Here is a 15,038-nt window from a genome sequence, read left to right as displayed (position 1 = left end):
ACCCTAGGCCTGTATTTTCACTTGATTTAAAATAGCTTTCATGATTCTTTTAAAAGTTCTACCATAAAAGAATATTTCTCTGTCATCTCTGCACTTCAGGAGGGCCCTTTAAAGACAATCAGTATGTAGGCTCCAATGAGCTTGGTTTCTTAGGAGTCTGGGGTTAATACTGGAAAGGTATATTGAATTCCATTTTTGGGATAGGAGGTTCTGGTTAGGATAAAAAAAAAAAAAAAAAGAAAAGGGTATGAAAAGAAGTTGCTTGGTCTGACAGGATAGTTGTAAGTTGATTTGGATTTGTAAATTGATTAGGATACGTATGCAGTGATCATGTTCCAAATGAGTTAGGTGCATATTTTATTTCTCAATAGGACACCAGGAAAGTCCATGGAACCACAGAATTTGAGAGGTATGCTGTGATCCTTAGCACTTAAAAAAGCACAATACATTGGAATTAGACCGAATCAACTGAAGCTCTGCAATTACTATAAGAGACAGATACACAACACTAGCCAAGCAACATCTTAAACTGAAGGAATCTGAAATAAGCAGTTGTTTGAGACAGCTGCCTGTGCTGAGGTGACACAAACCCTGCCATCTGATGAGCAGAGTTGACACAATGGAGCATTTCTGACTCAACACATATTTTATTTGTACAGCTTCTAATATATAAACTCTTAACTGTACAGCTGAATTTTGGTTTTTTTTGCATGCATAACTACCTTCTACTTACCACTGACTTCCGAATACTAACACGTGGTTTGGGAATAGGTTTAGAGGGTTTGTTTTCAAAGCTTTCTGGGAGGGTTGAAGAATGGCCCCCTTTTCGTGCTTGTAGTGCAAGCTGATAGGCCACCTCAAATGCTTGTCCTAGTGTAAGAATGATTTCGTAAGCTAAATTCTGGAACAAAACAGAAACAGTTAAAATTGGAGTGAGGTTGTATTACTGTTAGAGACATGAAGTGGGGTAGTACTGTCTACAGAAGTGATTTGCAATGTAAATAATTAAAGTCATGCTGGTAATACAGTCTCTGTAATGTTTACATTTGTCATTTGATTTCTCATTGATTAAAAACAATCTACATGTAATTTATTGTATTGAAAGTAATTACTTCTAAAACCCTTGAAAACGTTGTCTCATGGAAACGGGAATATGTGCCATCTCTTTTCAGAACAAGTACATTAACCGCTCCACCTTCCCAGATCACCCCATATCTGCTGCTGTCATGATCCCACCCCTCTTGCACTACTGCTCCTATGTGACATTCGGCCTCGCTCTGTTTTGAAACTCTTCTGCTGACCTGTCCTTCTCGTGCTGCTTCCCTGGCTACACGCCTTGGGATGCTCACCAAACAGCACGGGAGGAGGCGGCAGCATTGGTGTCATGCTTCCAAAAGGACAAAAAAGCCAGTGTTGAAAGTGTATATTCTGCTTCACAGATGCAGTGCAGCTAGGCAGGCATGAAAGTCAGTGCACCACTCTGGATGTGTGCTTCAAGTGCTGGAGAAACCTTCTCATGGTTTTGTTTTCTAGAAGTAAAATTGTTTGAGCTTAAAATGTCATGTAAGAACACTCTTGTAAGCAAGGGGAGGGGGGTTAGTGTGCATAACCAGAGAAGTCAGGCTCTTAAGCCTAATCAGTTTAGTGTTATAGGTAAAATGCTTTAAATCCTCATTTAATATGGGGAAGAAAACCTGTTGAAAGATTTATAAAGCATGAATGAGGTATCAGAGGATTGGTTAATATTTTTTCAGTACAGTTTTACATCAATGGAAAAGCAACTGCAAGTTTCAAATTTAACCTTAATCTAAACAGCAAGTGAATTCCTATGGTAATTTTTCCTCAGGTTTGTGGGTTTGTTTTGGTATATTTATTTCTGAATTCCTACTAGAGCCTATTTTTAGGCTCCAATTAGAGCCTGTTTCTGGGCTACTAACTTTTCAGTAATGTTTTGAATCTCTGCAGAGCAAATGCAAGCCTGCAGGCTTGCCTCCTTATGAAGTCCTATAGTCCCCCTAGAATTATTCATAAATCTTTGATGTGATTCAGAAGTTACCCTCTCCTTCCCTCAACCTCTGTAGCCCGTAGTTGGAAGCAATTCTGCACTGCTTTGAAACTAGGTGATCCCTTAAAATGCCCACGTTTCTAATACAATTTTAAATAAGACGTCTTCACCTAGTCAAGTCTAACTGTTACATTTGCAGTAAATCAGAAAGCAATGCAACACACTTGGAAGTACACAATTTGTCCTTCAATCGTTAAAACAAAGTTAAAGGGATAAGCATTTTATTTCATGCCCTGCACTTTCACTTCCCTGAAGAAATTCAATCCCTTTTTTATTGCATGTGAGATAGTATAGGCAAAATTTGGCATATTTAGCTCATTATAAGAGCTTCTTATAAAAGTGCCAGCTCTGGCCTGTGTTAGGTCAGAAAGAAAACAATTATACTCCTCCACTGGGACATGCTCTCAGCTGTTACAACTGCAGTTACAACAGCAAGTCAGCCAAAGTTTCATAGCTTCCCAAATAAAAATGTCCGCCTGATTTGATAGCTGTAGTCTCCAAATTATCTCCCCTTTAACTCCAAGGGAAACTGGCCAGGACTGAGAAACACTGAGGATGCAGTTTGCCAGTGTTGTAATAAAAGGAAAACTAAAGAGGCTATTATAAAGTGCTCTGCCTTTTAGCAGAATACTGGCTATAGAATTAAGAGCAACAGAGTATAACTGTTAAAAAAGTAGAGAATAATATCATTTGAAATAGAGCGTGCTTTTTAGTAGGACAAGAATATTAATCTAGAGACAGATGTCTTTAGGATCAACTGTTGTGACAGTAAAAGGGCATACTATATCATCATGGGATTGTCTAGAGTGGGGAACATTATTACTAAGGAATACATCAGCAGGTCAGGGTGTGGTAACGGCTTGCAGAAAATGCAGGCTGCAATACTAGTAGGACTGAGAAAATACACCATCCAGTGAGGGCTACCAAAACGTCACCAAGACAGGCTTGAAAATCTCTAAGATAAGCGTGGAGACAGACTAAAAGTTTGACATGCTGAGCCATAAATCTAGTCTGAGTCCTGCATCCCATCTGAAGCCACTATAATTTGTTTTCCTTTGTAAAATAAAAAAAATAGGCCTGCCTGCAGCCTGAAAGCCATAAGAAACACGTAACTGTTTCTCTGGTTAATAAATATTTGAAATATAGCAAATAAAACCGAACATTCACTATTCTGTTCAATATCCAAAATGCAAACTGAACTGTAACTGGTACATAAATTTCATACATTGTGTACTGCGGTAGAGCCTTGACAAAGGGAAGGCTGCAAATGGAGGCAAGGAGGGCTTTAACATTGTACCTTGTAAAGTTTAAAGAACTTATCTGAACAACTGTGTTCTGAAAAAAAAAAAAAATCCACAGGTAAATAAGCTTGGTTTGAGGTATTTCTCACCTGTAGCACTGGGACAGGATTATAAGGATTAGAGTTGGTACAGATTCTTGCAGGGGCTATACTGGAGAGGTAAGAGCAGGATTCCCTTAGGAATAGGAGTGGAAAACCAAACCACAAAATCCATTGTGGAAATCCTTTTGATGGAGTAAGGAAACTATCTGACTTTTTGACAGGGGGCACAAAAGGAAGGATACAGGTCTGCCTCCCTGAAAGACGCTCAGCACCAAAGCTGTAGAGCCCCTGGCCGCTGTAGAAGACACTGACCTTTACAGAACCCCATCAAGCTCTTTAGAAATGGGGCAAACCATTTAGGACTGCGGGGCTTCCAAGGCTGCTACAATCCTGCTCCTTGCTCAGTCCAGCAGAGAAGGAAAGTGAGTAAGCTAAGGCCTTTAACCAACAGTTTCTGGGAGATGAGAAATGAGGTCAATTGCCTTGTTTGCTCTGCGATGTTACAATTCAATGCCCCAGTGCAAGTCTGAGTCAGGATTCTTCAGCCACTTTAACTCAGTCAACCTATTACAATGGCTAATTGTTTTCTTACATTTTAACTGACTTTTTTGGTTGTCTTCTATTCATAGGTGCATTGGGCAATGAAAGAATATCCATAGAAATTATTCTGTGTGTCTCCAGTACACGAACCAGATTTTGGTATGGGATGGTTATGGGGGTTTAGGATGTTATGATGGTTTGTTTCTCCAGGGGGAATCCTTCAGTGGTAGATTTAAGCCTATTTAGTAAGTGAATGAAAGTGGATTTCAAATATTGAGCAATAAATCCTCTTCTTCTCCCAAACCATGTCTCCTTCAATATTCTTTGGTCAAGATGTTTTTTTGCAATTTTGATTATAGAATTTTAACTCTGAGTAGACAAGTTACATGTACAACTATTCTGAAATAGTATCAGAAATGCTGGTGGTTTACATTACTAAAATACTTCCCTATCTACGAATAAATTGTTCTTGTCCACATTTCCCAAGAAACTGAAAGACCTGAGAGTGATTTTTTTTTCCCTAACATTGCATATATTGTATTGTCATAATATATATAACTTAAAATACATATTTTTACACCTTATTGTGGATTTCTACCATTTAAAACGTCTTTTTTTCCTGAAATGATTGGATTTCTATCCATTGGCAAATGAGTAGGATTGCATCTATCATAAACTGGGAGATCAGGCTCTAACATGAGCATTAGATTTCAAATAGAAAATTTAATTCACTCTATGCTTGTGCTCTCAATATCTAGCTACTTTTTATACAGCTTGTACTTGCATGAAAAATGCTAGATCCTGAGAAATAAAACAACACAAAAAGGGAATATTTGAGTAGGTAACACCCCACTGAGGATTATGTTGCAGGAGAAAACTAAGTTACAACAGTTTGACATTAAAGTTTCTGTATTGCTTAAAATAGCTGTTTAAAGTGCTTGGGGTATTAAATGCTCCTCCTTAGATACAGGAAGTGAGCAAAATGTAATTATTCCTGGATCACTTTTCTTCCCTTGCCAAGAAAGGAGATGAATTTTATCTGCTATATACCCGAGTCTGTGTTTGTGCTTGATTATTAAACCTATAAATGAAACTGCACTACTTCAAAACCATTAAGAAGTATTTAAATGGATGAGGAGAAATAATAACCTCACTCAATCAGTTTAATTTCAGCTGATTCACTTATCACTAAAATCTATAAAATGGAACATTTTGTTGACCGTCGTCTAGCTATTTTTAACACAATTTTAAAGTTTTTTCTACTCCCTGTGGACAGTAAAATGCCCACAGAGAATTTAAACAACAGAAGCACTCACCAAAATGCTAAAATTGCTTCTAACCTACCTGTACATCTTGTTATTTAAATTCTCCAACATGCTGTTGATGTGCAATGGTAACTATTCCCCCTGTCCCAAATAAAATGCTGCCATTCAGGCACCTCTATTTCTTAAACTTATTTATATTCATGTAATCATGTTTCAAGAATTCATACACATTATACTATACTAAAATATTTTTTCTTGAATAATTTTGAAGTTTTAATAGCACCTTAAATTTCTCTTGTGCACAACTCAAAGTGCAAGTACTCCTGAAAATTCTGGACAATAAATCTTAGGCCTAAAAACTGTAGCTACTACTTATTTCACCAAATTTAGCTGAAAACGGCATGACCGATTAATTGATATATTCATGATTTCTTGAAACAATAATAATTTGTGCATCCCCATCTGAGAACCATAAATATAGGAAGAACTGAGTAATTTTCCACCAAAATAATAGGAGTTCTAAGGACTTATGCTGAAATAACATTTTGAGATACGTAGGCAAGAAGATTGGAACAAGGAAATAACACTTAAAGAATTAATTTGCTATTTTCAAAATAAAGAACATCTTTTTTAAAAGGTAAAGCTGCTGCTAAAATAAAATTTCACCAAATTCTATATCTCTCCTAACTGTCAAGCTAAAACTCCCTCTGACATGACAGAGAGAAGAGCAGAAGAGAGGAACCGTCAAATAATAATAATTTCTGTTGTAACAGACATTTCAAATCTTTCAGATTCAGTGTAGTAGTCAAATATTCCTAGAAAGTCTTAAGATACGCAGTTAGCTACCTGTGTGCTCTCTCTCAGATCTGTGTTTCAGTTCTCTGGCTATAGCAAATACGAAACTTCTCATTCGTTTTCTACACATTTGCAGAAGAAGCTTCAGTTTTCCAGTTTATTCAGTATAATGCCAAAAAGTCTAAACAACACTTAGAGAGATGAGTTACTGGGACTGATCCAGCTTAACAATGAAACACTAAAAGTCATGGAACAGCAGGGTAATAATCACAAAATAATAGGATGGTTTGTGGTGAAAAGGATCTTAAAGATCATCTAGTTCCAATCCCCTCCTGCCACAGGCAGGAACACTTTTGACTAGACCAAGTTCCTCAAAGCCCTGTCCAGCCTGACCTTGAACACTTCCAGGATGGGGCATCCACAACCACTCTGGGCAATTGTTCCAGTGTCATACCACCTCATAGTGAAGAATTTCTTCATAATACCTAATCTAAACCTACCCTATTGCAGTTTAAAATAAATAAATAAATCTGAAGAAATCACTCCTGGTGGTAACATCTGACCAATCGGTCCAAAAAGCAGCCTCCAACTACTTCAAGAAGGTGGGATGTGTCCAGGCTCAGAGGGCTCCCTGAAGAAAGTTCCGACCCTCTAACGGCTTGTTGCGGGGCATGGGATGGACACACAAGGGTGAAAACCCAAAAGGCTGGATGTCATCAAATCTGTCCTTCCCTGACTGCCCAGGCAGTACAATGCAGTAAAACATGCAGGACACCTTGCAAACATAGTTTGATTTAGTTCCTGAACCTACCTCTTGGCAGGAATGAGCACTGTATATAATGCACATGGACCCTTTTCTGATTTGTTTATTTGGTGTGCACTGAGATTTCAGAATGGGTGGCCAAAACTGCTTGCTACAAACTTGGAAGGTTGTAGCATAAGAATTACATGTCAAGACTTGTCTGAAAAGCTACTCATTAAGTTTACAGTCAACAGCTGAGGTGACAGAGATGAGTTATTTCATATGGAAAATGAGATATCAAAGAAAATCTTTGCTCCTCTCCAGAAATGTCCTTTTGATATCCCATTACTCTTTTCATGTGGTAAATGAATAGTACCTTCCATTAATCACCATATACCCTGAAAACATTTAAAAAGAATTAAATAACTATTACTATTACAAAGAACTATTAAATGAAGTATGTTCTATAAACTGACCACATCAAACGCAGTGAATACATGGCAGTAGTGGTGATTAGTCTTCAAGTCTTTAGTGATGTACGCAAATGTAGAAAGGTCCTCGGGGTCTTGTGCAGCACAGGAAATGTTACGGATTTCATGTTCAGCAATGATATTCTGTTTAAAAAAAATATTTGCAATCAATTTAGGAATTAAATTTAAAAGAGCTGTAGAAGGTGTGGGTTTAGATTCCCATTTATATCGATCTGCTGTACTGAGGTATTTCAGAAATGTCATACTAAGAAGAGATTCAATATACCCCGTGTGTGATCTTAGGTAGGTATTTGGAATTTTGACCCTCTTCAATTGCCAAAAATCTGGTAGAAAACCATTATGTTTTAGAGTCTTGCCTATGAGGCCACTTGTGTTTTGTACATTTTATTTAGTATCTGTTGACAAAGAATCCTATTTCCTGCCATACAGCTATGAATACTCTTTCAAAGCACTATATGGGCATCTTATGAAGTTGCTGGTTTTTTGTGCAATGATCAAAACGGGACACTGTTTCAGTCTACTGACAGACAGGATCTGGTGAAACCTAGCAGGCTCAATAGCCAGGTTTTTGCATGTGGTGTTTGACAAATTTTAGCTATACCTTCTCAAGAGAAAAAAACACCAAACATGACTTATAACTGAAACCATGAGATACTGAAAGACTTCTGATTACTAAAAAGATAACTACAGGAGGATCTGGCAGTTTCTCTCCACTTACTGACAAGAGCATCCTGTAAGAGAGATATAGGAAAATGAAACCATTCATGCACCGAGCCACACTACTTGCAACAGCCAATGTAAGCTATAGCACACTACTGAGATAGAGGTGGGGTATGTCTGTCTGATGAAATAAAAGAAAGCTGTCTTAAAGCTTTGGAGAAAATTATGAATATTCATTACAGAAATTGCTGATATGTAATTATTGTGTTCAGGCCAAAGGAACCATGAAGCCAGAGAAGAAGATACTGCAGAGTGGCTTATGATTAGGCCTTGCTTCAGCAACACACGCATTTGAAAGGGTTTATTTCAACAGAAGAATGATTCATTGAATAGGAATTTACTTAGCAGGTATGCTTTCTGAACTGTGGCCCTGCTGGCTGTAGTTCTAGCATTTCCACAAAAGCCCAAAGTGATCAAGCCTGCAGCATGACATCGCTACTGCATCACGAAACATGTGACATCCGTGGTGTCCCAGTTCCTTGCACAGCCACCGCTTGCCTTGGTGGCATCTGTCCACATTCAAACAATCTCTGAACATCTCTGGTTTTCCCTCGCCCCTCTCTTTTCCTTACCACCTCCTTTCCTCTCCCTCTTTTTTTAAATTTTTTGTTTAATATATGTAACTAAATCACTTTAGATGCTTTGTCATATCTTCTTTCATTTGCTAAGTGGCAACTTTCCCCCTTGTATGTAGGTGTCAAGTTATCAAAAAACCAGTAATATATCTAATTGAAGAAATCATGGCTTAGGAAAAATCTTAATAAAATACATTCCAAATTTCAAATTATGGAAAAACCGAGATAAGGAAACTGTTAATGAAGAAATGAAATAATCCTCTTAAATTGTTGCAACATACTTGATTATTTCTGTTTAATGCATTATTCATAAAAATGACAAAACCAGTACTTATGTTTCAATATATGCCAATTTATAATGACATGAATAATCTCTGCTTAACAATTGCTTGCTTTTTATGTTACTCGAAGCATTTTATTTTCTTTGTTCTCAAATTGATAACTTCTACCCTCACTAAAGATTCTGATGAGAACTAGAATTATACCAAAACCGGGGATTTAGATATCCACAGATAGATAGAGCTGTAATACGCTATAATTGATGTGATGTTGACAACATTGTAGTTTAGAAAGCAGAAAGAATTAAATCTTGGAAGGTCTTAAAATCATATGTGAAGTATTTATGCCAAATCATGAGCCACAATGGAATCACCTGAATTTATGCAGCATATGTGAAAAGAGCTCTGCCATGCTGCAACTTTTCTAGGTGACCTGGGGTTGATGCAGGGATCTGCACTTTAGTCAAAACTCAAAGAGATTATTTTAGTATTTTAATTTTAAACCAAGTGAATTTTAGAAATATACACATATCAAGTTTGTTTTAAATAAAATAAAGTATAACTAAACTGAATCTTCTGGATGAAAGCTGAATTTTTTCCTAGCTGCTATAGGACATCCTCTGTGATTTCCTTTCAAAATCAAACATTTTTCAGTGCATGTGTTTATTGCTTCCTAGGGTCACTATTTCAGTAGACCCATAGTCTTGTTCTGTAGAAAGCAGAACGCTGTGAATCCGCTCACTGTTCTGGGTACACTCCTCAGGCATTGACTGACACTGTACAGTTGTCGTTCTAAAACTGTCTCTCAGTTTGGCAAGGGAAACTTCTGGTTTCTCAAAAAGCAGGGAAGCTGAAAGTCAGTTGTGGTCCTGCCAAGGAAATACCTTGGAGAGACCAGGTTTTTGCTAAGCAACCTTCCTTTTGCTCGCCTACCTCGTGCCAGCCAATCTCCCTCCTGGCAGAATTCACCCAGAAGACAGAGTGAGCCACAAGAAAATTCTCCAAGTCTGCTTTTTCCTAAGCAGCAATTTCTTTCTGGCCTCACTTGCAAAGAAATGGTGTCATGTCAAAGTGGTGTCATGCCAAGCTTTCAAGGCGCCACTGAAATAGCTGTCGAGGAATGAGGTCAGGGCCCCTTCATCACCTGAAACTTTGCCTGCTATGACTTGGAATACAAATTCTTAGCTTGGTGGTATAAAGGAAAAGGATGAACAGCCATGAGAGCTGAGTTTTCAAGCACAGAACTGCTAGCTATTTTTGTAATTAAAAAGTATGCATTTATTGCTAAGTGGTGCCCAGCGCTGTCAACTATAAGCTCATATGGAAGCAGTACAAGTCTGAATAGGATCTCACCTTAGTGCTAATCTGTTTTGGGTCTTGAAGGAATTAGGAACAGCACACTGTGGACAAGGATGATAACGCTTCTGGGAGAGTTGCAGGCTATTACCTGGTTTTTACAGAAGGGAAAGGCAGTGCAGATTTTGAACTGGAGAGAAAGCAATCTACCACTTGAGAAAAAACACAGGACTGTGGCATTATTTACCTCCATCAAAAACATCTGTTGCGCTACTAGGCATAAGATTTCAGTGGGACTCGTGCGGAGTCATCTAACGCAATTTGCCAAACTTCTTTCAAGTTTCCATCTTACGTAAGAGTCTATGCACTGTACAAAGAGACATGGGAAGCTCCTTTTGTTCTCCTGATTTTTTTTTGGGTAAACCTAAGGACATTGCAGTTACATCCTTTACGCTACAGAGGAGATTTAAGAGCTGAAAACAGCATTATCCAAGTTAGAGTTAATAGCATTACAATGTCCTGATTTATGCCCTGCACATCAGAGAACATAAAGGAAATGAGGGTTGTAGAAGCTCAGTTTTGAATCAGCGGAAGAAAAAGGAGCTGACAGGAATCCCTGGCCCCTCTGCTCTGGCAAACGCCAGACTTGACATAACAGTAATTTCACCTCACTTTTTCTTTTGTGCTGTCTTCTAACTCTAAATGTGGTTTCCAAACTCTAGCAGAAGTTCACAAATCTGCTTCCATCCTTCACTTAAAACCCAGTTTTCTTTAAAAACCTGATTGATTTGGCAAGTTTGATGGATACTGGGTTAGATGTACTGTATGGTCGGAATGTTCAGCAACACAAAGCCACTCTATTCATTATTAACCTAGTCAGGTAGTTGGGTTGTGAGGTTTTTTTATACTGCTTAGTGAATTTTAGTCACATAACAGAAAAGATAATTTATTTTCTATTCATATGAAAGTATCAGCATAGATTGCATTTTTTTGCCCCTTTAAGCATCCAAAGAAGAGAAATTCACACATTACTTTACTCCTCCTTACAGAGCCTGTACATTTTACTTTGCCTAAGCATTAATCCATTGCTCTATCCATCACTGAGTTCTCTGATCTCTCAATTTCTGCTTTTGTGGTTTTGGTTAGTTTGGTTTTTTTGTTTTAAGATTTTGGATGTATTTTAAAACATAAGAAACAAAGCACAGGAGCACTGCCACACAGGAAGATGAAAAAAATATGGAATAACAACTGCTAAGAAGGTGTTGCAGATCAGGGAGTTAAGTGGCTAGTGCCAGGAAAACAGCTCACAGAGAGCTTCTAGAATTTTTCAAAGGACATTTAAGGCTCATGTTTCTTATTCTTAAAATGGCTGGCCCTGGATAAAACCATGTATCTTTATTTCAGTGAGACTTTTTTTTTATTATTCGCCCAAATTATATTAATGAACACATAAATAAATAAATATAAAGGATTCCACAGAGGCTCCCTGCCAAATGTCTTTTGTGATAAGCTCGCCTTTTAATGGAAGAACGCTGGACACAATGTTCTCCAAATAAGCCATTAAAACTGCTTCACTTGTCCTCCAGACTGAATTTCTGAAGAATGTCAATGACATTACATCCATTTGGGAGAGAAGAGGAGAAAAAAAGGAGAGGAAAACGCGAAATGCAAATCTGTCCCCTTTCTGCCCTGGGCCTTACAGGAATTACTATTTCTCCTAGTTGTGAGAAATAAAAGCTAGTATTGAAAAATTACACATACCTTATTTGTGGCATCAATAAATTTGACTCCTTTGTAAGAGACAGACAGGACAATGGTTGGTACTTTTTTCATTTGTTCTGTAGACTTCTGAAATCAAAATGAAGATGTTATTAGACTTGTGTTGCATTGCAAGAACAGTGTTCTTTTCTTCTGATAAAATACCTAAGTTAAACAAGTATTTTACTTTTTCTTCAGCTGAATACGCTCCGAGCTTTTGAAACACCTGCCTTGCAGTTACAAAACCAAAAAAAAAAAAACAAAACCAAAAGCATTAATTTTGTTGTAAGGATGGTAAAAGTTCTCCTTTTTTCCTAGCACAACGAGAAGAGAATAAAGTAACTTTGCCAGGCTTAGACAGACCAGTCATGGAACCAGCATTTCCCAAAACGTGTGTGCTTAGGACATCTACCTGCTATGCCCCATCTGTTGCTACCTCCCTCCCCTCCTGCCCTTCCCAGCTGTAAAAACCAACAGCGCGGTACCTCTCGTAGTACCATTTCTTTTCTGTAATTAGTTGTTATTTAGAAATACCTTCACTCTTTTGCCTTCTTGTAGTTGCATTTGTGACATGAACTATCCCTGCAACCCTCTAGGCCTGCCAGTCAATCCGTCAGCCTGACATTGTATCTTGTCACGTCTGACCGTCTGCACTTTGAGTGCAGCTGCTACTGGAAGATGCTTTACACATGAATTAGCATGGAGGCTCATTCTGCATTCCCTCAGTGCCAGGTTCTCCTACCTACAGTTCATGCCTTCCTAGAAGATTGTTTTTTCTTTTATGCCAGTCTACTTCAGTGTGCCTTCAATATGATGCACATAGCAAAGATATTTCCTGCTGAACAGACTGGGCAAATATCTGCATCAGGTTTAAGTTCTCTGCAGAAAAAAATGTTGTTTACAAATTAAATTTACTAAAACAACCCCAAAACCAACCAAAGAAAAAACTAAATATGGCATAATAGTTTACAGCTGATTTGAATTCTTTTAAGGTTGAAGACAATGATGGACTATTCTATACAGAACTACTGTAGATAAATGAATTAGGTAACATTCAGAAAATGCTTATTCATGGGAGCATTTTCAAACAATCACAGAGATCAATCAAATATTTTCTTGAGAAGAAAGAGTAATTTCAGTTACAGGTAAATATGAAGAAACATCAGCACACAGAAGGAAAGTATAAACATGCTGAAAGGTCTAGAATTGGCATTTAGGAAGATCATTAGAGCAGCTGAACAAAAGTGGCAGTGGTGGTTTTGTATTATCCAAGAAAAATAAACAAGTATAGTTATAGGCTTGAAAACACACACTGTAACTGAAGAAAATATGTTTTAAAAAAATAAGTGATGCTAACACTAGAGAGCAAAACAAAAGCTTTAAATAAAACCAAACAAATGAACAAAAAAACCCACCAAAATCCTACAATCAAGTCTCCTTATCAGCTCTCAATCCTTCCATAATCAAATGAGACTCCATTTTTGCCAGCATGAAACTCAAAGCTACACATCCAGCTACATTCTGCAATTAATCTCCATGCCATGAAGACTAAAACCTCTAATTAAAGTTTCAATGAGAGCCCCACCCATCCGTGTAATAGAGAGGACTGTTGGATCTCTCCATATCAAATGATGAGAGACTTGAGACAACAATCAAGTGTCAATTCATCCCGGAGAAAGCTCCTTTCAGCCAGAATTCTAGGCACTTTTAAGAAATGACAGCTTAAATGGTAAAACATTGTGAAGAATTTTAACAAAATCTGAAGAAAGACACTAATCCGATTTGCATATCTCTGAACTGAGCAGAGAAAGAAATGGTAGCCCTGCCAAAAGCAGAGCAAGTGCCTACCTGTGCATATGTGTGTGTGTCACTGTAATAGATCTCAAATGAGTCTTTTCATAAAATTCAACTTCAGCACACAGAAAGCACGAGAGTGCCTGTATGGAGGCTGCAGTGTGTCCATCCATCAGAATAACAAGCAATAAACCCCGCATATGCTTATACTAGACAAAATAGTCACAAATACGACAATATCACTTTAATCATCTGGCAACCCAGCAATCATCCAACTTTTGTGCTTTTGTTCTAGCCCGACAGCTACATGCAAGAGCTCTTTGTCTCCCATTTTGATTATTGTAATTACCTCCTCCCTTGCCTCCTTAGCAGCAAAATTCCCCTTCTCCGTCAACGTGTTATACAAACATGGCTACTAAGTTCACATTTTAGTTTTTTGGTCTAATTCTCCCTGTTTGGCATTTGTCATAAAGTTGAAGCTTCCTGTTGGCAAGGTCATGATCTACCAACTATCTGGGTGTCCTCTTTCCTCTAGACAGTAGTTTGTAATTTCATCATCTTCCTTATCTGCTCCACATTCACCTGGATTTGTCTAGACCAGACCTGACCTCTAGTATTTAATCGAGGCTGTGAACTGCCAGAAGACTGTATCTGAGCGGAACAGCTCATCAAGAGCTATTCAATTACAGTTGGTAAATTAGGAAATGAATCAGACTGATGGACATTTGTAATTCATTAACCCAAACTGTCTCAGCTGGTAAGGAGCAGGGGATATTCCTCATCAGCTTATAAAGTATAAAACCCCCAGGATTTGTGCAAAGGTGTTCTGGAAGACTGAAGTCCAGTGTAGAATTAAGATTTTGGGAAACAATTCCCCATTGGTACTCCCATTGCAACAAACAGTTGGGCAGTGGAATAACATCCTTTGTTATTATGACAGTGCCATCAAGAAAAACACACAGCTCTATTCCCCTGCTCAATTCTCAGTGATACAGTAACTGAAGTCCACCATATAATTATTATTTCCAAGCAGTTTCCAGGCTTCAGCAGTTTCGACTTATCATGGTGAGCTCATACTATTTGCTTGCTGTTCCTTTCTTTTTAATGGAGCAGGTGTCTGCCAGAATGTGTAGTTTTCAGAGATACAGTATGAATACCGCTCACTCAGGCACTGTAAGTGCTTTGGCTCTGAATTCTAGGATGCTGAGATGAAGTCCCACAGCTTTCTTGGTCAGACATTTTACATCTCTGTGCAGGCCAAGTGGGCATCTCTGCCTGTGCCTGTGCCCAGAATCTGAGAAGAAGCTGGAACACAGGAGCCAGTATTCTCTTTCCTTGGGCTTTTCAGGTTCTAGCCACCATATCAACTCCACAAGG

General features: G+C 38.1%; 1 protein-coding gene across 8 annotated transcripts in view; it reads right to left on the bottom strand.

Moving 5' to 3' along the window:
- The window catches only part of LOC114065274 (ankyrin repeat and sterile alpha motif domain-containing protein 1B-like), a 216,822-nt gene that overhangs the window by 2,391 nt on the left and 199,393 nt on the right, over nucleotides 1-15,038 (bottom strand). For all 8 annotated transcript variants that reach the window (XM_027899036.1, XM_027899039.1, XM_027899037.1 and 5 more), the window contains 3 exons: nucleotides 11,871-11,957; nucleotides 7,226-7,363; nucleotides 734-901 (listed from right to left, as the gene is read on the bottom strand). In XM_027899036.1, coding sequence (XP_027754837.1) covers nucleotides 734-901; nucleotides 7,226-7,363; nucleotides 11,871-11,957 — 393 coding nt within the window. The remainder of the gene's footprint in view (nucleotides 1-733; nucleotides 902-7,225; nucleotides 7,364-11,870; nucleotides 11,958-15,038) is intronic.

The sequence above is a fragment of the Empidonax traillii genome, unplaced genomic scaffold, assembly GCF_003031625.1.
Source record: "Empidonax traillii isolate 1590-97213 ecotype Southwest subspecies unplaced genomic scaffold, ASM303162v1 scaffold634:size670481, whole genome shotgun sequence".
NCBI classification, from domain to species: domain Eukaryota; kingdom Metazoa; phylum Chordata; class Aves; order Passeriformes; family Tyrannidae; genus Empidonax; species Empidonax traillii.
The sequence above is the reverse complement of the archived record's forward strand: the minus strand, read 5'-3'. Positions and strand labels throughout refer to the sequence as shown.